The following is a 26704-nucleotide window of genomic DNA, read 5'->3' on the forward strand; positions in this document are numbered from 1 at the left end:
CATTGTCGGAAAGTCAAACACCATTTGATTGATAATTTGATAGCCCATGTACAGGTAAAAACGATGATTAACATATTTTTTTAAACAATTTTACGCGGATCGTACACGTATCTATTTTGGGCTTGGAAAACATCATCTGTATACTGCATATGTATGTATGTTTTTATATTAGGCGAAATATTCAAATCTGAATCAAATCTGTTTTAAAAATAGGTATATTATTTAGTCGCCCAAAAAGATCTTTCGCTTTGAACATCATCTTTTAGGAAGGTAAGTTTGGGTGCGAGTACGGTTATGCAATCAGACTTTTAGCATGTTCTATTTTTCCGCGAATTTACAAAACACATTGACTGCACCTAATTTCGTTCTGCTAGACACATTGGTCGATCACAAGGTATTTAGGGTCCATGTGACTAAAAAGCATAATCAGTAGAAACAGGAACACTGTCTTAAAAACATATTTTTAAAGATGTTTGACGCAATATTGAATATGCGCCTTATGAAAAAAGAGACCTGAATCAAAACCTTTACACACACTAGTCACTACACATAATAATTTGTTGGCAGCTCATACCCCCGTTCACTATTGACGATCCAGCTTGCCCAAGCATTAAGAACATGTTACGGTCGTGGCAAGGTCTTCATGATTGTGATGAGAGAGGACCAACTTTGAACATGTTCCAAACGATGAAAATAATCGTGTTGCGGTCAATCCAAAATCAGGTTAAAGTATAGCGTAGAGCGCAATAACGTTGGATAACATTGCAAAGGTGGCTGTTCAATTATAACGAGAGTGTAGCGAAAGCGTAATTTTAGTTGTAGAGACTGCATTACAATCTAACAGCGACATTACTACAATCTCACTACGACCATCAAGTTCTCACCGTGACCCAACCACACTTCTACCATGACTAAATCACACTCATATCACGTTGTTCAAGATCATAGGACGATTTTAGAACACTCATGCTGGCCTCATCACAGCGCAGTGGTGTAGCATGTTTAAGTAACTGACATTGCATGCATTTTACATAGAGGATACATCTTATACTCCATCAATCACACTGCAATCAGGTGATTGTAAACATTCTTGTGTGCAAATCAATTTCAATTTGACAAATAATGTCAAAGATGCTCTACATTTTCCTGCTGGCTTCATTTATCTTGAAAGGTCCTTTCAATTAAAGGTGTGTAGACCATATGAATTGACTTAATGGACAAGCAAATTTCCTTTACTTGATTGTCCTGAAAATGTTTGAAAAATTGATGCTGGACGTTAATGAACCAACAATCAATCATCCTTTACTTGGGTACAGGTCAACTCGTACCTTTGCCAACTCGTAACCTACCAACTTGTAACTCTACCAACTCGTACTCTCACCAACTCGTACTTCTGCTAACTCGTACCCAATATTTATTAACATTTTTAAATATTTAATCCTATTTTTTAATTTTTATTGGACAGAAAAATGCCCCAAAAAATAATTCAAAAATTCTTAAAACGAAACAAACTCGGATTTGTAGTGATTTTCATCTATTTATTGCATTAAGGGGGTTGCAGTATTAGTCATTTAAATGGACGTTTGCGCTTTTTAAAATGATGACAATTCTTGTTTGTACATCTTCATGAAATCTTATCATTTTAAATTGGGTATCATGTCGAAATAAATATCCATCAACATATATACATTTTCCCCTTTACTTTACTTGCTTTCTCTAGTCTATGATTTTAAATTCATGAGAAATTTTCAATTCCATCTCTCGTGTCCATTTAAACACCCCTCAAGAAAAAAAACTGAAAGAGTTAAGGGTTAAAGTGATAGTCAAATATAAATTTAAATCTAACTAAAGAAATGTGCATATGGCCAATTAAAACAAAATAAGTGGAAAGACCTTATTACACATCAACCTATTACAAACAATACTTAACTTAGAATTGTTTTAATTCGGATTCCTATGCTTTATCTTTTTGATGTTGCTATGATTTCCTTATTTTTTCTTCTTAATTTTGGTTAAACTTTTATTAAATATTTCATATTGGACAAATTCATATCCAAGAGTACAATGGAATTCTTTAAAAACCAGGTTATATTCTAGAAGCGCAAACGTCCATTTTCAAGAAGCGCAAATGTCCACTTTCAAGAAGCGCAATAGTCCACTTTTAAAAAGCGCAAACGTCCTTTCATGTTACAGGTAAAAAAGCGCAAATGTCCATCGCCCAGTTTCAGCATATATTCATATTTATTTCATTTTATTATATTTATTAAATTATAATAAAAAAAAGGGTACGAGTTAGCGAAATTACGAGTTGGTGAGAGTACGAGTTGGTAAAAAATGGGTACGAGTTGGTAGGTTACGAGTTGGCGAAGGTACGAGTTGACATGTATCCCTTTACTTGACTGTCATGACTGTATGATCCATATACACCTTATTGCTATTTTGAAATTTGTGTCGGTTGAACTATTGAATTCATAAAACAATAAATTTTCCATTGTGGCGTCAGATATTTTGCATTATGACACCAAAATTTTTAGGGAACCTTTGTGATGTCTAGTAATGGAGGACAGATAGGGATAAGGTGTATTGTAATCATAGAAATGAAAAATTCATTCAACATGCTATAAGATATAATTTTTCATGCATGTCAAATGATCTTTAATTACCAATCAGCAGTGATCAGACAAATAAACTCACGTTTGAATATCACATTCTATTCTAAGTTGCATGTCTTAAAAGAGGAATGAAAGATACCAGAGGGACAGTCAAACTCATAAATTGAAAATAAACCGACAACGCCATGGCTAAAAATGAAAAGGACAAACAGACAATAGTACACATGAAATAACACAGCAAACTAACATGACTAAAGAATAAACAACACGAACCCCATGATTCTTAACTTTGCTGTTGTCTTACAAATAAGCTGCGTCCGATAGAAATCAATTTTTTGCAAATATGTATTAGTACATCTGTTAACTTAAAATTTGAGTAGAAAAAGCTATATATATATATGCAAAGTCTGTAACTGGAAATTGAGATAAGAACCCTTCAAAACAGACCAAAATGTATCTTTCATTTCACATGATTCATATACACCGGGCTCACACTACTTCAGAATTATAGGGAGAAGTGACTTCTCTTTTTGAAACTGATAGGGAGAAGTGGTGAGATTTGAAAGAGAAGTGCTCATTCGCGCGGTGCGATACAATGTTTGGATTTTACAATAGTATAAAGGGCCATATGTAAATAATGTTCTTTTTATACTGTTCAATTCATATCTGAGTAAAAAGATTACAATTAAAGTAACATTTGAAATTAAAAGTTGTTTAAGCTTGTGAGAAACTACCAACTAAATATCTAGCACTAAAAAAATAAAAAATATTTAAAAAAATGTAAAGAAATTATAATATATCAATTACAATTTAATTAAAAATTATCTTGTGTATGACATTCAGTGTTTCTCATACAAAAATATAAAAGTTATTAAGCTGGGCCATAATATATTGATATTAGTATAATAGTCTCAGAGTTAAGCAACTTTAATCAATAGTTTGAAACAATCCATAAAAAATATAAGGAATTATATACACCAATCAATTAGATGTAACCAAAAGTCTCTTAATGCGTGTGGAATGCGTAATTTTTCCCTTTGGGATCAATATTCTTCTGTCAGCTGTTCCATCCGTGCGTCCGTAGTACTTATTGTAAAAGTACGGATTTCGGTCATAGCTGGTCCGGTTCAAATCCGGAGATTAGAAATCGGTCAATGGCGGACGAATGCAAGAAAATTTACAAAAATAAACGATGTTTGACAAGTTATTTGGAAAGGAACATGACGTTTTTACTGCAAAAAAATGGATTAAAATTTACTGGAGGCAACTTTTATCACGTTAAAATGAAGTAACAAACTTATTTTGCCGCCGAAATTGAGGTTGATGTACGTTTTCGAGTAACAAGCACCGGTACTTGCGGAAATGCACGAAGTGATAAAAAGTTGTATTTTTATCAAATAACCTGCTACACACTGCGAAGACAATGCTTCAACCTCTTTTCAAAAGATAATGAATCGTTTATGTCTGAATTTCTTTAATTATCAATAAAAATTTGATGTTTCATCAACTTGGTAAAAATTGAAAATGCCCGATGACGGAAGCGACTGAAAGCGACTGTCGTCAAGAACAGGGCGACTTGTTTTCGCTTTTGGGGGTCGGGGAAAGCGAAGTGACGATCGGGAAGGCGACTTCTTCGCCCAAGTCGCCTGGTAGCGTGAGCCCTGTATAATAATAATAATACATGTATATACATGATATACATTTATATATGAATTTTCTACATGTATATAAATCAATTTAAGTATTGTACATGTACTGTATATCATGTATATAGAATATGTGTAATTTCACAAGGTTGACTTCTATCTGACACAGTTCATACATGTAGGTATTTAAATTTGACAAACTAACTTGCACATCAGATACAGGCTGACTATACATGCTATAGCTTTGACCATGATGACCATAATCCATAAATGTTGAATCAGCAGAATTCCTATAGTAATTGAATTGTATGTTCATGCAGGAGGGAGGTAATGGGATACCTTCATGACGAATAACAGTAAAAATTCTGGCCAAATGACGTTAATAGTAATTTTTGATGCACAGTGATAAAATATGCACTTTTTTTAGACACCAAAAATAATTATTTGAGACCTCTGAAGAATTATAAGATAAGGATATTTTGACAAATCATGGTAAAATTTTAATCAATTTGAAGCTAACGGTAGCCAAAAAAGGCTGTTTGACCCTGACAGTAATGGGCATTACTATCCTCATGCAGTTTACAAATTATTTCTTCTCTTTAACTTCAAAACCACTTGGAGTTCAAGGATGAAACTAATAGCATAATCATTCACCACTACTAAAAGGTAATTGACACACAGGTCAAAACTTGCTTCAGCTTAGCCACTGCTATGCATAAGTTCAAAAATTTGGCATGATCATTCAACACTTCCTGAAGGTATGCTATGTACATGGAAGATGGTAGGTCAGAAAATTAGTTGTGCATACATAATAAATCTATAAAATTAGATAAATATGATAAAACCTCATACTTAAAATACATGACATATTAATATAACATGTATAGATTAAAGATGTATAAAAACAACAATGAAACAATCATACTTTACCATGTTTACACACATGACATATCAATATAACATGTATAGATAAAAGATTAATAAGAACAACAATGAAACAGTCAAGCAACAATACAATAAAACAACAAAGAATTCTCAATTTACATGAACATATGATTTACTATACTATGTATACTAGAATTACATGAATTAAAGATGTTAATTTCTATAATTTACTTTTTTTGTTAGAGTGCAATGAATGGATCTGCCAGTGTTAATGGAGAGACAGAAAACCGAGACAAAGTTGTTATTCTAGATGCAGGAGCACAGTATGGAAAGGTAAGAACAGTAATGAATGATGCCCTTTATACTTATTTTCCACAAGACTGGATAGATCGAAAATTTGAATATCGTCTGGAAAACCTGTAGCTCAATAAGACAGCAACCCAAAAGCATGCATGTATTTAAAAAAATAACAATGGTTTAAAAGTTTTAATATGTTTAACTTATCATTTATATTCATTTACATATATATAAATACAGTTAGATAAACATTTTGTACATGGGCAGGTCCAAGATTTTTTTAAAAACTGGCATATGTGTAATTAAAAGAAAAGTAATGTAGTACATATATATATATAGACAAATTTTTTGGAAGATTTCATGCTAAAGTTATCATATAAACCATGAGAAACATAGCCCTCTTAGCCCACTATATCCTACCCTGGTTAATATAGCTCAACATGCAGACTTCTAATACGTTCAGGTATTTCACATCCAATTTTTTATGGTAATATTCTTTATAAAGCACAAAGGTGTCAGTATTCACCTCAGAAACTTACAAAACCTTTGAATAGACTTATTAAGAAGGGATATAATTACGATACTGTTGTCAAGTCATTAAAGATTGCATATTTTGGCGTTAATATTGAGTCACTGATAAGGTCTTTGCATCGGAACTAAACACATTTATTCTAAAAACAGTTGTTGGCATGACACGGGTTATGTTCTTCTCATATATGTTATGATGGTATGATACTAAACCCCTAACGGGAAGGATTGTGCTTGATATTCATATGATGAAATCATAATCTTTCAGTCAGTTTAATTGAAGTCTGGAGCTGGCATGTCAGTTAACTGCTAGTAGTCTGTTGTTATTTATGTATTATTGTCATTTTGTTTATTTTCTTTGGTTACATCTTCTGACATCAGACTCGGATTTCTCTTGAACTGAATTTTAATGTGCGTATTGTTATGCGTTTACTTTACTACATTGGTTAGAGGTATAGGGGGAGGGTTGAGATCTCACAAACATGTTTAACCCCGCCGCATTTTTGCACCTGTCCCAAGTCAGGAGCCTCTGGCCTTTGTTAGTCTTGTATTATTTTAATTTTTAGTTTCTTGTGTACAATTTGGAAATTAGTATGGCGTTCATTATCACTGGACTAGTATATATTTGTTTAGGGGCCAGCTGAAGGACGCCTCCGGGTGCGGGAATCTCTCGCTACATTGAAGACCTGTTGGTGACCCTCTGCTGTTGTTTTTTATTTGGTCGGGTTGTTGTCTCTTTGACACATTCCCCATTTCCATTCTCAATTTTACATTATTTGTTTGTTTATAGGTTATAGACAGACGAGTGAGAGAACAGAATATAGAATCAGATGTCCTTCCTTTAGATACTCCTGCTTTTACAATCAAGGAAAAAGGATACAGGTATTGTTTATTATGTTTTCTGCAAATTCAGAAATATTGCATGCATTAATTGTTTGTGTATGTTGAAAAATTGACAATATTATGATTTCATTTTTGCTAATCCAGGAATTGCTGCATACAAATTTATGAATTTAAAGACATTAATTGTTGGTGTTGAAGGTGGTACCCAACACTTTCACTGAAATTAATTTGGCTCGTTTAATTTTCATAAAATTTTGTCAAAGTATTTACTTTGACCCTTTAACAAAAATATTAAAAAATATAAAAAGATTTGAACCAACTGTTTTTATCATTTTGATCATTGAGAAGCTTAATATTAATATTAATATATACAACACAATGTAATTAAAACGTTCAGCTGACTTTACAGAGTTATCTCCCTGTAGTGTTAGGTACCACCTTAATGCCTCTTTTAAATCACTTGGTTACTGATGAGGATTCATTTATTTTTGTGTTTTTGGGGAAAATATGTATTTTCGTGGATATTGGATTTCTATTTTTTGTCAAAGTTGGCAAAAAAGGCTATAGAACATTTGTACTACAACAACTCACAACTTCTAGAACTTTTTATGACTCTAGGAGTTATGGAATTTTATTCTTTTAAAAAGCAACGAGTTGGTTAAGTGGAAACAGTTATGATACAGGGTGGTTATTTTTGAGAAAAAAAATCCATTTATTTAACAATACTTAAAAAAAGACTGCAAAATTTTTGAGCAGCAGACCTTGTGGTAAAAAAAAATTCTGGTACAATTATCATTCTAAGACTCCGAAATCAACCAATAAAAAAACTGGGTTCAGTGTTTCTAGCACAAATATTGTTCTCCAAATTTTGAATTAAGTGTTTTGACTGTAGTTTAGTTTAAACATATTTTATTGTCCAAAAAAAACATTGACAAGGATTAGACACAAGTTTTGCAACTTAGAACGTCTTCTTCACGTCTTCTGACTATATTCCTGGGTTTCATGGACTATATCCGTGTTTTCAGGACAAGGTACAAAGATGAGAGGTCCTGAAGTACAGGGTGAAGCTACATGTATAGAAACACTATGGTTCCATTTTAGCAGTGCATATGTGATAACTTAAAGGATGTAATATTATAAAATGCAAAAAATGAAAATGACAAAAAAAGACAAACAAATTACCGAAAAAAATCATATAAGGTATTAAAGACTAATTATATACATATATAAGCACCAAAAACCCAATAAAAAAACAGAGATAACCTCAGGTGCTTCTAAAGGGTAAGAAACTCTGTTTTACTCTTCTATTAAATTAGAATTTCATCAATTTCTACTTTCAGAGCTATCATAATATCAGGTGGGCCTAGTTCTGTTTATGCTGAAGATGCTCCAAGATATGATCCAGATATATTTAGATGTGGACTTCCAGTCCTGGGGATTTGTTATGGAATGCAGGTAAATAAAGATATGTGATCCATAGACATGTTAAAATGATGGTGTTCCTATTAAGGATACTTGCTATGTAAAGCAGGTAAACAATGGTAAATGCAGATATGATTAAGACATGTTTAAGTGGGGACATCAAATACTGGGTATTTATAAAGGGATGCAGGTAAATGTAGATACAATTATGTGATCCAAGTGTGGTGCTCCTATTAAGGATAATTGTTACAGACATATTCAGGTGTGGATTTCTAGTCCTGGGTATTTGTTATGGGATGCAGGTAGCTATAGATGTGTGATCCATTGACATCTCTAAAGCTTGGTGTTCCTATTTAGGAAATTTGTTACAGAAAGCTGGTAAACACGGATTTAATTTATACACAACAGTAGCCAAGGGAAAATAACTCATAACTCAAATTACATCAAACAAAGTTTACTCGCATTACTTACAGAAATGTCTGGTATGAAATTGTTAAATATGAGAGATTTTTAATCTACAGATAGAGGCATGATTATTTTTTTTTTATACATATATGTTATCTTAACAATATTGAAATTTTTCAGATGTTAAACAAAGAATTTAATGGTACTGTGAAAAAGAAAGAGGCCAGGGAAGATGGCCAATTCACAATCACCGTTGATACCAAATGTAGTTTATTTAAGTAAGATATTTTGTTATTGATTGTCTAAATTTCTAGCGATAAATATTACATTGATACTCAAAGTGAAAAACGTAAATACGAAAAAGTTATATAAGTATAAAAAAAGAAGATATGGTATGATTGCCAATAAGAAACTTTCTTCAAGAGACCAAATGACACAAACATTAACAAAGATAGGTCACTATACTGCCTTCAACGATGAACAAACCCAATACTACATAGTCAGCTATAAAAAAGATCTGTTTTCATAATACTTAATAATACTTAAAGTTGTCATTCTCAGTGTATTGTTTCTTTCCACTTGAATCATATTTACATATATTTTATAACTCTATAAATAAATCAGGGGAGTATAAATATTTTGTAATTAATTTTAATATCTTCATATGATCCCTTTAAGGTAGCACAATACAAAGATCGTTTTACTTCCAATCATTAACCTTTGAAATGCTATAACTTTCTTATGAATGCATAGAAAATAATAAAAGAGGTATATACAGATAGATAAAAGATTTAATCTTGTAAATGGATGCAATATTTTTATTATGCAATCATTATGTAATCAATTATTATGTAATTAGTGGCAAAATCTGGGTAAGTTCACTTGAATGAATTTAGCTCTATCATCTCTTTAACTATACAGAAAATTTTAACGAAATCTTAAACAACACATCATGGGCTTCAAAAGGGTGTCTCAAATTGTCTCTATGGTATTCCATTCTCTCATAAACCTCTAATTAATGTAAACTTCCTAACCACATAAAAGAAGATAATGTTGAATTAGGTGTAAAATTTGTTCTATATATTCTATCTGAAATCTGAGACACCCTTTTGTAGATAATGGCCATAGAAACAACATATAATAAAATCAACCCTCTAGGGATACCTATGCAGAAGCTAATTTCATTTGAAAGTGGAAATATGGTGAAAAATATTTTAGACACAGTTAATATTATAATTGGTTACATAATTGTTGCATAATACTAACATTGGATTAATTTGAAAGAGTAATTTGTTTGCTATCCAAAATTACCACTTTTATAAATTTTCAAGCATTATTTAGAAAGTTACAGCATTTTTAAACTTGGGAGTTGGAGTTATGCAATCTTTGTATTGTGCTACTTAAAGAGACCTCTTTTCACCATGTATAGAAATTCCAAAAAGTATATTTCTCCATTCTTTTTATTGTTTGAACTTCATTTAATAATACTTGTCAAGTTGTACTCAAGAACTATACGAATAAGGCCTTTGTCCTTAAACACAATCATGGTCAGGAAAATAGCTCTAAACCATGATTTTATGAAAATTTGTTGGTTTATGATTTTGAACTTGACTCAATAGAGACAATAAGGGATCATTGATAATAAGCCAAGCAAAAGTCAGTTCTAGTAATTAAGCTTTCATCATCTGATTAATTCTAGCATAGTAAACAATCAAAGAATCTAAGCTTGTTTGAAATATTGAGTGGTTTCCCTTGGACTACTGTGGATTCATTATTAGATAATAAGGCAAAATTTACCTTACATGACCATTTTTCTGGTATTTATATACAAAATCCAAAATGAATATTGAACATGTTGAAGATTTAAAGGGAAACTTCGCAAAAAAATCAAAAATTGATATTATGTTCATTCTGTATAAAAATGCTCAAATTCATGAATATTAAAGTTTTATTCTGCTAGATAAGAGATCACCATCGATTTTAAATTTAGAGTATCAATTCTCTCCCGTCGGCCATTTTGTTACCTTCTCCGATTTGCACCCAAGATATGTCTAAGGACCAAAACTACAGTAACCCGATGTAGTCGTAATTGCGTGTCGATATCTTGTCAATCGTACGGTTGTTTTATCCGACTAGTTAACTTTAACTAAGTTGATACGGAAAATTTTCTTATCTTTTTTTTCTTAATAACCATGATCTGTTATTTTTAACAATAATGATAATATTGGAATTAGTTAAAAAGTAAAAATTTCAAATCATAAATAAGTCTTCCGTGAAACTTGAATTGTTTTCGGAAATCTAATTAGTTCATAATTCTTTTATGTAATAAACTTTATTCAAATAAATTAGGATCTTCGCTCCACTGATCACCCGCATGGCTAAAGGTATTACTCCCAAAGATATTGTAGGGGGTGTAAGGTGACACGTCCAGGTATTCAAGCGATTTCCTGTCGAGTTTGCAAATTCATGCATCGTTTCACTTCTTAGTGTATTGATAAGTGTACACGGCCGATAACTTATAACTTTCCATTTTGAACTATTAGGTGTATAATATACATCTCTTTCTTGCGTGTCCGAAAGTGATATTACTAAACTCATACGCTTGTTTATGAATAACATTTCTGGTGAAAAGAAAATTATTTATAAAAATATAAATAATACCAAAAAAAAACCAAACAGATTTGATGAAATAAAAATCTATATACGTATTTTTTCCAAGGGTAAATTTGGTAAAATGTAATATATACCCGTTGTCAATGGTGAAGGCCAGAAATATTGATTTAAAAAAATGTACGCACTTGTCGACCATTCGTATATACGCCTGGATTATAAGTTACGGACCTATAGAGCAAATTAAAACATATACATGTATACATAGAACATAAGAAAGAAACATACATTTTGCGTAAATTGGGGTAAAAGTTTTGTAAAATGACAAGTCCACGTATGCCAACAGTATGTAATCATCAAATGACGATAGACTATAGTATACCAAAAGAAGAAGAAGAAGAGATTTAAATACAGGTCGATATATAACTTTATTTGGGAGGCCCCTCATGGGGGGGGGGGGGGGTCCTAGTAATCACATAATCACCATTTTTTTGCCAATATAATCACATAATCATTAAATATTTGCTTATCTTTAGTAATCAAATAATCATAAACTAAAAATACAGTCCTAGGTAATCAAATAATCATGAAATATTTGGCTTAATAATCAAATAATCATTAAAAAAAACTATAGAGTATCAAAGTTTCAAATCAATTTCGGGATTTATTTTCTCTCTTGATATTCAATGACAGCAATTCAAAGAATAAACTGCTTGTCCGTTTTAGTGGTATTCTTGCCAGTTGAAACAGACTTATAATTACATTAAAAAATAGGGAAAGATGACATTTAATTCGTTCATTTTTTTTTTAATACATCGTTGGTCAAATAGCTAAAGTATTATATATAGTTACGGTGTGAGACAAAGAGTATTTTAAGAAGGACATTCCCGATTATGTATAAATTTTGTTGATGTTTTTCACACTTGAAAAGCATATCTGTTTGTAATTTGTTGATTCCATTCCAATTAGATCCTTTAATTTCTTGTCAATCTTTTAAAACATCTTTTTTCAAATATCTGAAGTATTCATGTGTTGTGAGATTTAAAATATTTTGATGAGCAGTTTAATTCCTAAATAGGTAATTAAAGATCACTTTGGATGGACTAAATTATATATTTGCAATTGTTAATGATCTGTTTGAAATATTTAAGGCTGCCGTTCCTAATTTGAAATAGTACAATTTTTAGTTCATAAACTCGTGTTTAGAAGGCTATTTTTATTTATAAATTCTTCAATTAAAATAATTCAGTATTTTATCGTTACTAAAGTAATCAAAAGTCATAATTCATTAAAAGTGATCTTATGCAAAATATAAAAATATACAGCTATCCAGTTATTGTGCGATCTTATTATTCCCGTTAATTAATTTTAATTATTTTTTTTTACATTCATGTGTCTGAAACTTTATCTGACTCCCGTTTACAATTGATACGAAATGTTGTTCACACCTGAAATGCCAGTGAACCGTGACGCCTAGAATTCACTGAATGAGGATCAAAAGATTAGAATTACATAATGCTAATCTTTTAATTACCTTGAGTTAAACTACGCATTCCACATTCTTTAGGTGTCACAAAACAATACACATTTTATTGTTTCCACCGTACAAGCAAGTGAAAATGATTGCTGGAATGAAGCAAAAAGGTCAGAATACAAACATGTATTTTTAATACACTATCGATCATGTCAGTTTCGTATGTTTGTTTAAAGTATTTTTAGAAAAAAAATCATAAAAATGTTCTATTGTATGATTTACTTTTTTTTTTATTAAAATTCGTTTTAAAAAATCCACACGATCTTATTTTAAAAGTTGCATGGCTATCACTTATTTTTCGTTGGTTAATAGCTACACCAAAAGTCGTCGATGCGCTTTAAATCGCGTTATTAGATGGTTAACGAACAAGACTTAAATGAGATATTTTCACTCCCGGCATGCATCAAAGACTTAAACTACGTCACATAAGTCAGGAAGTTTCAAAAAATAAAATTAATAATTCCCAATTTTCTTCTTTATTAGATTTCATATCAAAATAAAACTTGGTGAATATGTTTTTTATGGTATTATGAACATAATAAGATGAAAAGTGAAAAATCGCGAATTATCCCTTTAACTGCCGTCTTAACCCAAAACATGACTGGTGCAAAAACAATCTTAAGATATGATATAAGAATATCAAAGCTATTGTGTAATATTAATTATATTTTGCTGTATGACCAATGAAATTGATAACCACAATTCCTTAATTCCAGAGTTCTCGAAAATTGGTGGTCCGAGGGATTTGACCACCAAAATTTGCAAAGGACCGACATGATTTTGGTACTTTGTAAAAGATATGGTAGTGAGGACTAGAACTTTTTCTTCAGAGACCCCCAGATATAAAAAAAATCAAGAACTCTGTAATTCTATAAATATTTATATACTTTGTTTTCAGGGGTCTAAACAAGCAGCAGTCAGTCTTACTAACACATGGTGACAGTATAGACCAAGTAGCCAAAGGATTTAAATCAATTGCTAGTTCTGGAGATATTGTAGCAGGTAGGTTTCTATAGTATTAAAGTTGTACATAACACTATGTACAGGGAGATAACTCCTAAAAATCAGCTGAATGTTTTATTCACCTTTTATTGTCAAGGAAATATTAAGTTTCTCATTAATCAAAATTAGTGTTCATCAAACTGCTATATATCTAATGAAAGTTTTCTGAAAAAGTGTTTAGTTCAAAATTTTTTTTTTATATATTTGTCAAAGGGTCAAAGAAAATATTTTGTAATTTTATGAAATTAAAATTGTCCAATAAATTTAATTCTAGCTGTTTGCTGTTTCAGAATCCAATGGACTATGGTTTACTCCAAAATAAAAATAATGTCATTTGTAATTTAGGTTTCTGTGGATATAAAATAGGTAATGTTTCTAGAATGCACATGTTTTGAAAATAATGCAGTGTTTTCACAAGATATAAAAGTCGGTGAAGATTTTCAATTTAGAGTGAATGTGTGACTTGGTGTTTAGAAAGGAACGTTTTATTCTTGGACATGGGTGTTGTAATCATTTATGTATGCTTGAATATTTGATGTGGTGTTTCCTTAAAATTTGAGTTGCTTAAGGATTAAAAGGATATTGTAGAAAGTCTTTTTCTTAGTGGAGAAGTGCAATTTTCCCTAAAATTGAATGTTTAAGATGTAATTGTAGTCAATCTAGGTTTTATAATTATCCTTATTTTTTTCTCAATAGGAATAGCCAATGAGAAGATGAATTTATATGGTGTACAGTTTCATCCAGAAGTAGATCTAACAGACAATGGTAGACAGATGATTAAAAACTTCTTACATAACATAGCCAAGATTGAAGGGAAGTATACCATGGAATCTAGGGAGGAAACTTGTGTCAAATACATCAGAGAAACTGCTGGGGATCATAAAGTTTTAGTAAGTATACCATAGAATCTAGGGAGGAAACTTGTGTCAAATACATCAGAGAAACTGCTGGGGATCATAAAGTTTTAGTTAGTGTTTACAGTATGTTCGTCTATGTGCTGTTACAGAATTAAACACATTGTGGGCAAGAAACCTTTTTAAGAGTCTGACCATTTAGAAATTCTTGTTGCAATTTTCTTAGAGTCTACACATTTTTTGACGACTTTCTGAAGTTTGGATTCAACCTTGCGAGTATGCTTTTCTGTGTTTCAAATGTGTTTTCAATTGTTAGCGTTTGTTTACGGAAAACTTATATAATATGCACCCAATTTTGGTATTGTCATGTCATTGTTCAAAGTTTTGAAATTTGGTAAATATTTTTTTTTTTAAAATGATACAATATGCACTCAATATTGGTACTTTTTGAAATAAGATTATGTTTTCAAAGTATAAACGAGTCTCAAAATATGCCTTCTATTCGTCTGTTTTGTTTGTAAAAAAAATCACTAAAAAATTTTGTTTTCTTTTCTTTTCAAATATAACCATGATAACTGAGTGATTTAACAATTGATTTTATATTTTGTGTCTTTCAGATGTTACTGAGTGGTGGTGTTGATTCCACAGTTTGTGCAGCATTACTTCATAAAGCTCTGAAAGATGACCAAGTGATAGCAGTACACATAGACAATGGTTTTATGAGGAAAAATGAGAGTAACCATGTAGAAGTGTCCTTGAGAGAAATAGGTCTTGATGTCAAAGGTATAAAAACCATACCGTAACTCCCAACCCAGCACCAATTTCCATTATGAATTAATAAGACATCACAGATTATTAAAGTCCTTTATAAAACCACATCTGATTAAAATGATTAGCCCTGACCTCAAGTGTCACTTTATACCAAATAATTAAGGGACCATTTATTTTTGAGCTCAGACTTTAAGTAAGATAGGGTGACTTGTTGGACTGTTCCTTAAAATTCCAGCTTGGAAAGTTGGAGGAGAGAATAAATTGAACAGAGAATGTATTGTGAAAGATCTAACATCACACTAATTACTGAGTTAGGACAGACACATGATTAAGTTTTAACATATGTATAAAATGCAACAACTATGCAGGTTTTCTCAGTAAGAATGCAAAGAAAATAAATGAATTTGTAATTGAATGGTTGTAGCAAGTAAATGAGAATGTTTTTCTTGTAATTTTACGCACTTCATTCAAAATGTACTTCAATCACTTCATTTACACTCTTATAAAATTTAAAAAATGAAGGATTAAATTCTTAAGGTGGTACCCAACACTTTCACTAAAATTGATTTGGCTCGTTTAATTTTCTTAAAATTTTGACAAAGTATTTACTTTGACCCTTTACAAAAATATAAAAATTTCAAAATATTTGAACCAACCGTTTTATCAGAAAAATTACACTGGTTATATAGCAGTTTGACAAACATCAATTTTGATCATTGAAAAGGTTAATATTCCTTTTACAACACAACGTAATTAAACATTTAGCTGATATTACAGAGTTATCTCCCTGTAGTGTTAGGTACCACTTTAAACAAACATGTTGATTATGGTAACAATATGATTAAACTTTATTATCATTTCAGTGATCCGTTCAGCTCACACGTTTTATACTGGGAGTACAGCAGTGCCTGTTACACAGTCAGATGGTACCTCACGGAAACGGAAAACAAGTACGCTGAACACAACAGAAAATCCTGAGGAAAAAAGAAATATCATTGGGGATACCTTTATGAAGGTCAGTTAGGATTCCCTCATTTATGTTTGTTAACTTGATTTGTCTTCTTAGAATAAATAACTGCTGCCACAAACTTAACATACGATTTTTTGTCGACATTTTGTACAAATTACTTTAATAGCTACTGTGGATTAATTTTAGATAGATGAAAAGTTTTAAATTCTGCAAACAAGCATACATACATTTTTGTGTCCCACCTACGATAATAGAGGGACATTTTTTTTTCTTCTGGTATGTGCGTCCGTTTTTCCATCTGTCGCGCTGCAGATTAAAGTTTTTGGTCAAGGTAGTTTTTGATGAAGCTGAAGTCCAATCAAGTTGAAACTTAGTACACATGTTCCCTATGGTATGATCTTTCTAATTTAAATGCCAAATTATATTTTTTACCCAATTTCATGGTCCATTGAACACGTAAAATGATAGTGCAAGTGGGGCATCAGTGTACTTTGGACACATTCTTGTTTCTTCTTTGTTTAACATTTAAATTTATGGTTTAGCTTCACCCATGAAATTTGTGAAAATTTGCATCCCATGAAGAATAATAAATCCACTGTATTTTGGTAAAATAAGTTACAAGATTTTTATATTTGTAGGTAGCTAATGATTTTGTTGAAGAGCTAAACCTCAAGACAGAAGATGTATATTTAGGTCAAGGTAAAATTTGCTTTCTATGAAACTTTTTCAAAGGATTTTGAATTTTGTATGCAAGCCTTTAAGTGTCAGCAACTCAACAAAAATAACAAAAAGGCACCTAAAGGTCTACATGCAGTTGTCATTGATAGACATATGTTAGAATTTAAGCCAATAGATATAGGAAGATGTGGTGTGTGTGCCAATGAGACAACTCTTTATCCAAATAACAATTTTAAAAAAGTAAACCATTAGCATTAAATCACCCCCAAATCTAAAAGGTAGATAATAAATTGAACAGGAATTATGAAAGTTCTATCTGCTGTCAACACTTCATTCCCAAAAGTAACTTTCTACCATACTTTCAAAGGTGTACAGATAACTCACTAAGAAATAGGAGAAAAACTTAACGGGTACAAAATAAATTTGACATTTTCCTACACTGAGCAAATATTGTATAAAAAAACACAAATTCCCTAATGATTCATAGTTATCAAGGAATAGGTGCCAATATCTTATATTAACATTTAATGACAAATTATTTAGGTACATTACGACCTGACCTAATAGAAAGTGCATCAGAATTAGCCAGTGGTAAAGCAGACGCCATTAAAACACATCATAACGACACAGAATTAGTACGGGAATTGAGAAAACAAGGCAGAGTTGTTGAACCTTTGAAAGATTTTCATAAAGATGAGGTCCGACAGATTGGAAAAGACTTAGGACTGCCAGATGAGATGGTCCAAAGACATCCTTTCCCAGGTATTACAAGAACACCAAACTTCTTAGTTGTTTTCCATGAAGTCAGATTTTGTATCCCATGTATTAAGTCTATTTTAAATTATAGGAAAGAGACAGTTATTTGAAAAAGATCATGAATTGTAAAAATGAAATGGTACCAGAAAATGTAATTAAAAATTTCCAGTTATGCTGATTTTGAAAAAAGTTTGAATAGGACTATGGAACAATGGAACATAAAGGAGATCTTGATCATGAGAAGCGAATAATATTTATTTTCAATGTACAAATACCATTTTTTTATACAACCTAAAAAGTTTCAAAGCTAGAATTATAAGCATGAATCTACTTTTTGTTACTAGGTCCTGGTTTAGCTATTCGTGTGATTTGTGGTGATCATCCATACATGTGTAAAGACTTTGGAGAAACCAGTGTACTACTCAGATTTATAGTGGATTATGAAAATGCATTAAAAACGGTAGGTGGAATATATATTTAGATTCTACCACTGCAATGATATATTTAAATTTTGAAATTTAAACATGAGGCTTTTTTAGCTTTTAAGATATTCAAAATTCCACTGTCAACAGTGAATAAATATTATATTGTGCAACTTAGGTGATGGAGTCTATTGTCCTTATAATTTTTAAAATAGATGAAGAGAATTTTGTTTATTGATTTGCATATGTAGATTTAACAATGGCAGCTGGACAATTTTGTTACAATATAGTGAATTGTTTTCAATTGCAGGGGCGTAGCTAGACTTTAATTGAAGTGTAGGCACCAATCGGCAGGCGGTTTGGGGGCCGCTTAAGGCCCCCTGTGGGTCCAGGGCATAGCCCTGGTAGGGGGGACGGAAAACGGTTTTCAGCATTTCTGGATGCAAACTTTTCGATTTCGTTGCACAGAAAACATTCAATTTACTGGCAATTTTTCTCATGAAATATACAAGAAAAAAGTTCTAAGTTTAATTATTTATTTAATAATTACAACTGACTGATGAATGACTGTCCAGAAATTGTTTTCAACATTTATATCATATGCACATGAGGACAATGTAAAAGTTCAAACATAAAATTAACTAATAAAGTACTCAATTTTCAGGGTAAACCATGACAAAATCACAACGTTTAAACGAAATTAAAGCATCTGTTTTTTTTCACTGAAAATTTGTCAATAATGTCTGTGATATTTACACTTCTTGCTCGGTGAATATGTAAAATAGACAAGTTCGAAAGCCTTTCATCCCCCATAGTCGCCCTTAAGTAGCTTTTAATACGGCGCATAGCGCTGAATGAGCGCTCACTGGAAGCTGAAGACACAGGCATTGTAAGAAGAACTGTAAGGATTGAATAAATGTTAGGATAAAAATCCTTATTTGTAGCATTTAGTGTCTCTAATAGTTTCTGTGGACGCTGGCCGTCTACCATGTCCCATCTTACTTTCCATCTAGCAACCTCGTCATTAAATGCTTGTCTGTCCCCAAGATCTGCATGGAAGGTTTTGAAGATTGAGTTTGTAGTCTGATCGGTGAAGTCTTGGAGCTTTGAAGGAATAAGGTACTCAGCTGAGAACCTTCCTTCGTTCTTTATTACACGACTCGTTATTTCTGTAACTAGGTGATCAAGAAAAACCAAGTAAAGAGACACTCTCCAATATTCCGAAGGGTCATTTATTGGATGATTCTGTCGGTGCATCTGACGTCCAGCGCGCCTCGGAGTACTTGGAGGAATCTCGAATTCCTCTCCAACTTTAACTGCTTTCTCAAAAAGTGCTGTCCATACATTTGGGTCAGTCCGTTCATTATCTAATCTTTGGACTACCATACGAGCTTCCTGCACAGCGTCTAACAAGTTGATATCAGTTTTTTGTAAATAATTTGTGAGTGCAACTGTAGCACTCAGGAGATGTTCAGCTACCACCAGTGCTATCATAAAATCGAATTTCAAAATTGCGTTTACATATTGTGCTGCTTTATCATCTCTGTCATCCTTCAAAGCCTCCAATGATGACACAACAACAGGAAAGGCATTGAGAAAAGTAAACAGAGAATCTGCTCGACTCGACCATCTGGTTTCGCAAAGTGTTCGTAGCTTTGTGCGTCTGTCTAGTTGTTCTTTAACGTTTTGATTATCTGATAATTCCTCAGAAAAAGCTAGAAGTCGTTTTGCAGAATAATCAAACGAAAAGGCGATTTCTTGTACGGTTGACATCATGTTACGTACACATACATCTTTGCTGCTGTGAATCAAAGCAAGATTCAATGCATGTGCCTTACAGTGAATATAGTTTGCCTCAGGATTGAGTTGAAGGATACGTGCTTGTACACCGCTGTACTTGCCTGCCATGTTTGCAGCCCCATCATAGCACTGTGCACGGATTTTGTTGATATCAAGTTCGAGATCAGCTAGAAATTGAACAATAAGATCAGAGATGGCAGCCCCCTTTACAGACTTGGCATGTCGAAAGCCTACAAATTCCTCTCTGATTATGACAGTGTTGTTTTTTTCGACATCCAAAAAACGCAAGCATAATGACATTTGTTCCTTTGTTGCCTTGTCTGTACACTCATCGGCAATAACGGCAAAGCAGGATGCACTCTTGCACGCACCAATAACTTGATTTAAAACCTCTGTACCACATAACTCTACTAACTCATTTTGAATGTCTGGCGAAGTATATTTTGCCCTTGAAGCAGCACTAAATGCTAGATGATCGGACAATATATTGTCTGTTTTTGCTTTCTCGTGCAAAATTGCCATGAAGTTGCTCCTTTCTTCGACGTGGCCCCGCAAAGGTATATTCTGCCGTCCACATAACAAAATAACTTCAATTATTTTTTCTAATACATGTCTATTTGTTGCGACGTTCGTTTTATAACTTGTGGATATCATACTGGCAATTGAGGAACTTTTATTTTCCATGATACGGAGATATTCACGGCTACTTACTACACATCCTTGGTGTTGGGTTGAGCTCTCATGCCTTTTAACAATTAAGGGAAGATTCTTCCAATCCGAAACAGGCGTTTTTGAGAAAGACTTTTCTTTACTGTCTTTTGGTGAGAAAAGCGCACAATAAGCACAGTAAAGTGCGTCAGTTGATACCGAATAGCGCATCCATGGATGATTTTGAAGCCAGGAACTTTGAAGTTTTCTCTGCTTTTGTCCAAACACCCTGAAAATACGAGTTGTTTTAAAGATGATCATGTGGTTTGATAGTTCCCAATGAGACAAATATATCCACCAGAGCTAAAAGCTCGAGGATGATAATATCTACCGATATTATAGGTAACCGTACGGTCTTCAGCAATACGAAAACACATAATTAGATATAAAAGGTTCTTGCATGACAAAATGTTAGTTTCTGAGCAAAAGTTGTAAATCGAAGCAATAAAAGTAAATGTTAAAGAACAATACAAAAATCTACACATATACAACATACAACTCAACAGAAGTCGTAGTGGAAAATCAAATTAAAAAAAAATGTTCTGACAACTGATGGACAATATAGGTATATATACGTGTTTCTCGTTTCTCGTTTTGTTTATAAAGATTAGACCGTTGGTTTTCCCGTTTGAATGGTTTTACACTAGTAATTTTGGGGCCCTTTATAGCTTGTTGTTCGGTGTGAGCTAAGGCTCCGTGTTGAAGGCCGTACTTTAACCTATAATGGTTTACTTTTTAAATTGTTATTTGTATGGAGAGTTGTCTCATTGCCACTCACACCACATCTTCCTATATCTATGTAATTTAAGCTAGATGCGTGCATACTTAAATTCAACACAAATTGAGTTTATCAAATATATATTTTCTGATTTATGTACCTACCTGCTTGGGAATTTAAATAAGTGAGAGTCATTCCACTTTGTAGACAACAGTTTTTGTTTTATTAAGTCATCTATATCAGATAATTTAGCAATGTCAGGGTATGGAGGTTCAACTTTGCTGATTAGACTAAGAGTGAAATCTGAACTGGAGCTACATGTAGAAGGCGTCAAATCAGACGTAGCTGTCACTGCTTCACCTAAGTCAGTCTGGCTCTCACCCATTACAACTGTTTCTTCATTTTCGTCACTTTCCGGGATTTGATTTAATACCTTCAGCGTTTCATTTTGACTTTCTGGAGATTCACTTTCTCTTATTTTCTTAAACATTTCGTCTATAGTTCTATTTTTTAGTTTGGGTTTTTCTTTGGGTTCTGACATTTTTCACAACTGAATTCAATTACCGGTAAATGTCTGACTCGATCTCTATAGTTAAAAATTAAATACGGTTAACTCAGTTACTGTCTGCACATAAATTATTCTTTCAAACTTCTTCAATCAACAACAATAATCAGGATATACTAGATATTTATATACAGTGTCGTTTGACACAATGATTAAAGAGTTGTGATGACTTCGCATGCATCTCGAAAGGGGTAGGGAAGGAATCTAAAACTTAGATTATTAAGGCCGTAAAGAGTAAAAAAAAGGTTTAAAATGAAAAGAAATTGCGCGTGCCTATAGTGCCTAACAGCAGCTACGCCCCTGAATTGAATGACTTGTATTGCATTTCTGATACAAAACTTGTGTGCAATCTTAATTAGTTGAAGCATTGGCTAGAAGATGTTTATTTTGAAATAACTAAATAGTATGTTACATCTCAAAGACTTGAAATGAGTATCTGGTCATACATGTACAATGTATAGCATTTAACTTCATGCATAATTTTCCTTGATGTATTTGACTTTATTTTATTTTCAGCCTCATTTACTAATTACAAGAATAAAAGATAGTACAACAGAAGAAGAAAGAGAAGAGTTAAAAAGAATAAGTTCTGAGTGTAACTTGACATCCACGTTACTGCCCATAAAGACTGTTGGTGTACAGGTATTATATATTTTAAATAAAAAAGAGAAGAGAACTGGATACTGTAAACTGGGAAATTTTCGCGCCATCTTTATTTCGCGATTTACTAACACAATCCAAATTCCCGCTGTTTTGAATTTGCGATTTCCCAGTGGCCTATATAAATATTTTCATAAATCATTTGGAAAGTGAACAGCTTTATACATATCTTAAATCAAGTGATGGAATCAATCAGAAATCTTTTGTTTTTGGTTCATTAATGTTGAAGTAGATTAAAAATTTGTCGTGTTTCAATGCTTGTAAAAACACAAACACAATAATAGAAAAGTAGACCTAATTAGGAATGAATTATAATAAAAAAACTGTCAGGATTAATGCTAATTAATCGATCTTTTGATCTGATTAATCTTTGTAGTAGATCAACGAGGAGTTACTTTTATTACTGATCGACAGGTGTCATTAACATAATTGTAATGTGTGTTGTTTACATAACAATATCCATAATGTTTGCTTCCATGTTTTTGAGATTACTGCTTTGAGTTAAAGACATGACTTCTAACAAAGCTTTTCATTAAGAGATATACAGTTATGATTTCAGTTATATATGTGTCGTTTATAAAATCAGTGTTATACAGAAGTCCTATAGATATTCTATTCATATACGTAGATATACGAAGATGAGGTATGAGTGCCAATGAGGCAACTCTCTATCCAAGTCACAACTTGTAAAAGTAAATGTAATAAAAAGAGTTTTTCCTTGATACTTTCGTGGCTGTTTTATTTTCGCGCTTCAATTCTTACTGCGAAAATATCGAAAATAAAACTACCGTGAAAATTTCCCTGTTTACAGTATATGCTGCATGATGATCCTTTACTTACCTTTTATCATCAAGTACAGATACACAACTCTATAAACAATAGATCACATGTACTTTGTCATTTCAACTTGCCCACTATGGGCTGTGGTATATTCTATGATTATTTTGCATAAGGTCACAGAAATCAGTATGTTTTCACCATTCAATCACCAGCAAACACACAGATTCTCTGATTTTACTGATTTAACTTCTCTGTGCTGTAGGCATTTTCATAAAGTTTTCACAATCATAGTTAATGATATTCAAATTGTTGATAATCAACTCTAATCTTTTAAATAGAACATATTTTTCTATCGAAACTGCAAAAATTTTGTTGTTTTATAGTTCAAATGAATTATTTGTTCAAGAATGACAACTCTAACTAATGGGAGATAACCTAGACATCAAGTCTAGGATGTTATATCTTTACACCTATTTATTTTAGGGTGATTGTAGAACCTACAGTTATGTTGTTGGTTTATCAACAGATGAGAAACCACCGTGGACAAGTCTTATGTATCTTGCCAAGCTTATACCACGTATCTGTCACAATATAAACAGGTAAATGGAATCCAATAGACCACTTTTGACTTATGTCCTTCTACATATAAATTCGTCAATTTTGCAAATCTTTATGATATCATTTACCGAAATTTAGGGGATCACCTTTATCCCTGCACTATTATTAGAGTTCATGAAACCCCTTTGTAATCATCATTATGCAGGATTAATTAGAAATAATGTTTGTTCTGTAGGTACTTCAACACAATTCTCTAATGACAGCAGTGCTGATGAGTAATTATACGAATTTAATTTAATTGTGCAACATAGCATGATATTTTTTCAACCACTTGCTCAACATAGTAACAGAAGTGACGATGCCCCTAAATGCACTCCTGCTGTTCACTAAAACAAAAGTTTTTGACGGATATGCATCAAACTCGAAAGTTGTCTATCAGGTTAAGACAAAAATCTGAGGCATGCTTTTGGTTACACTAGTGAATGTATTGATTTTGTGTCATAAATTGAAACAATGTATGTTTTTTTTCTATTATGTGTTTTGTAATTAAGTTGCTTCTGATATTAAAATAATTTTTATACATCCTATATGCATATTTGAGTTAAGATGTCAACAGTTTGAATTAGACATGAACACATAATTGATATATGTATTCCCTTGCAATTTTAAGCAATAATCACAACATTGACAAAATTTCTGAATTTACAGAATTCATTTTCATGTTGTTTTTCAGGGTTGTCTATATCTTTGGTGGTAGTGTTAAATACCCATTGGAGGATATAACACCAACATACCTCACAAGTGGAGTGCTAAGTACCTTAAGACAAGCTGACTATTTGTGTACAAAAGTATTAATAGAAGAAAAATGTGTTCATAAACTGAGTCAAATGCCAGTGATTATAACGCCATTACATTTTGATCGGGATCCTGCTCTGAATCTTCCCTCGTGTCAAAGGTCAATAGCTATACGCACATTCATTACAAATGATTTCATGACAGGTATACCAGCGACACCTGGACAGCATATAGACACAAAGGTAATTTGATTTAACCTTACTTGTATAGTGATATTGAAATGACAATATTCTTTCAAGGAAAGGGCAAAGGAGGAGGTTCAACAAGAGCCATTAGTGGGCTCTTCAGCTTGAAAACCTGTACAATTAGTTATGCCTTTCAAAATAAAGGTGTTTTTTTTTTAATGTCTCACCTTTATGAATTATAGAAAACAAGACTCTACTGTCCTGTTTCCATGGCGGTAATGTCGTCAGCAATTTACTAGTTTATGATTTGGTCATTTTGGTCAATTATTATTTATGACCCCCATTATAAAGCCATTAGTGCTAAAAGTGGCATTTAAACAACAAATATCATTCAATCATAATGTTTTATATTTCCAGGTGCTAGATAGAATGGTGACAGAGATTTTAACAGTGCCAGGATTATCAAGAGTTATGTATGATCTGACATCCAAGCCTCCTGGTACTACAGAATGGGAATAAGAACATTTGCCAAAATTGTCATTGCTAAAACTGAGCTTTACCTGAAAAAAATTGAGAAAGGCAGATCAAAAGACTGTCTAGATGCTTCACGATACAATTGTATCTATCTTCAAGTGCAACATATTGTGAAAACCAGTTTTGGTTGTTAATTCATTACTCATAAATTCGTTACTCATAAATATAGGAGAGTGTTAACAATGCAAGTCAAAAACAAAAATTATAAGCACTGTGGATTCATTATTATTTGTAGGTAACCAGTTTCGTGCATTTTGTGTGCATAGGTGAACCACTTATTTAAATGTTCAGTACACATTTTTAAAGGCTATCACATAGAATTTTACAAAACTATATATATATGATATCAATATCCATGCAAATTTCAATTTTTCTGGATCATCGAAAAAATTGGTACCCATGAACTTCAAAGAATCCTCAATATTCACAAACATAAGAGCAGTGTTACCAGTACATGCTAAAAAAAAAATAGAAATATTTAGTTTTCACATGATCTTTCTGCTGTACTATTCTAGCAACACCAGGGTTGACAATTACAGAACAAATTTAATGTTACTTGTTTCGTAAAACTGTTGACTTATTGAATGTTTTTGTTGATAAGAAGCAGTCTCTTTTTGGACTAGAAATTGTCTCAATAAACACATTAAGATTGTTGACTTCTTACATTTCCAACTAAACAGATGACTTGTGTTACTCCATTGTCTCTACCTTATAAGTACTGTAAACCAACTAATTTTGGTGAGCAAATTATTTTCAGGACATTTGTGAGCGGTAGTAAAACATGAATATACATTGTTGCAAATACTGAAAACCTGGATTTTTCCTTGTCTACAATCTTTTCTTACCAAATATTATATCTTAAAAAATCAACCACTGACTGAAGCATATATCAAAGATTTGCCAATTGGTATTTGTTGCTTTTCGCACACAATATTTTTATAGGAGAAAGAGCAAATACTAACAGAACAGAGTCTGTTAATAACCTGTCCAGGAGCTATGATTTGTCTACCTGCAGACTTACCTTTTGATCTAGCAAGTTAAATTGTCAGGCCAGCAAGCCATTATCGTCTCACATTTACATGTTCTTATCCTGAATATGCAATTAATTTACAACTTGCCACTTACATTGACACAGTCGTTCATGGTCATTATATATAGTCTAGAAA

General features: G+C 32.3%; 2 protein-coding genes across 3 annotated transcripts; one reads left to right on the forward strand and one right to left on the reverse strand.

The window, feature by feature from the left end:
• The first annotated feature begins 316 nt into the window (after positions 1 to 316).
• Positions 317 to 25819, forward strand: LOC143057709 (GMP synthase [glutamine-hydrolyzing]-like). Of its 2 annotated transcripts, XM_076231077.1 has the most exons (17): positions 349 to 394; positions 5387 to 5476; positions 6759 to 6850; positions 8152 to 8266; positions 8819 to 8916; positions 13681 to 13784; positions 14130 to 14150; positions 14481 to 14674; positions 15256 to 15421; positions 16273 to 16424; positions 17018 to 17078; positions 17601 to 17819; positions 18158 to 18273; positions 22543 to 22668; positions 23950 to 24065; positions 24758 to 25061; positions 25422 to 25819. In XM_076231077.1, exons 2-17 carry the CDS (start codon positions 5393 to 5395, stop codon positions 25521 to 25523), a joined length of 2070 nt encoding a protein of 689 aa, XP_076087192.1. In that variant the 5' UTR covers positions 349 to 394; positions 5387 to 5392; the 3' UTR covers positions 25524 to 25819. The 2 variants fall into 2 exon arrangements, with proteins under 2 accessions (XP_076087191.1, XP_076087192.1); XM_076231076.1 differs by lacking the exon at positions 14130 to 14150 and having other exon boundaries at positions 317 to 394.
• Positions 18926 to 20719, reverse strand: LOC143057344 (52 kDa repressor of the inhibitor of the protein kinase-like). The gene has a single exon (XM_076230646.1). It carries the CDS (start codon positions 20717 to 20719, stop codon positions 18926 to 18928), a length of 1794 nt encoding a protein of 597 aa, XP_076086761.1.
• Positions 25820 to 26704: the final 885 nt, after the last annotated feature.

The sequence above is a fragment of the Mytilus galloprovincialis genome, chromosome 13 (genome assembly GCF_965363235.1).
Source record: "Mytilus galloprovincialis chromosome 13, xbMytGall1.hap1.1, whole genome shotgun sequence".
Taxonomy (NCBI): domain Eukaryota; kingdom Metazoa; phylum Mollusca; class Bivalvia; order Mytilida; family Mytilidae; genus Mytilus; species Mytilus galloprovincialis.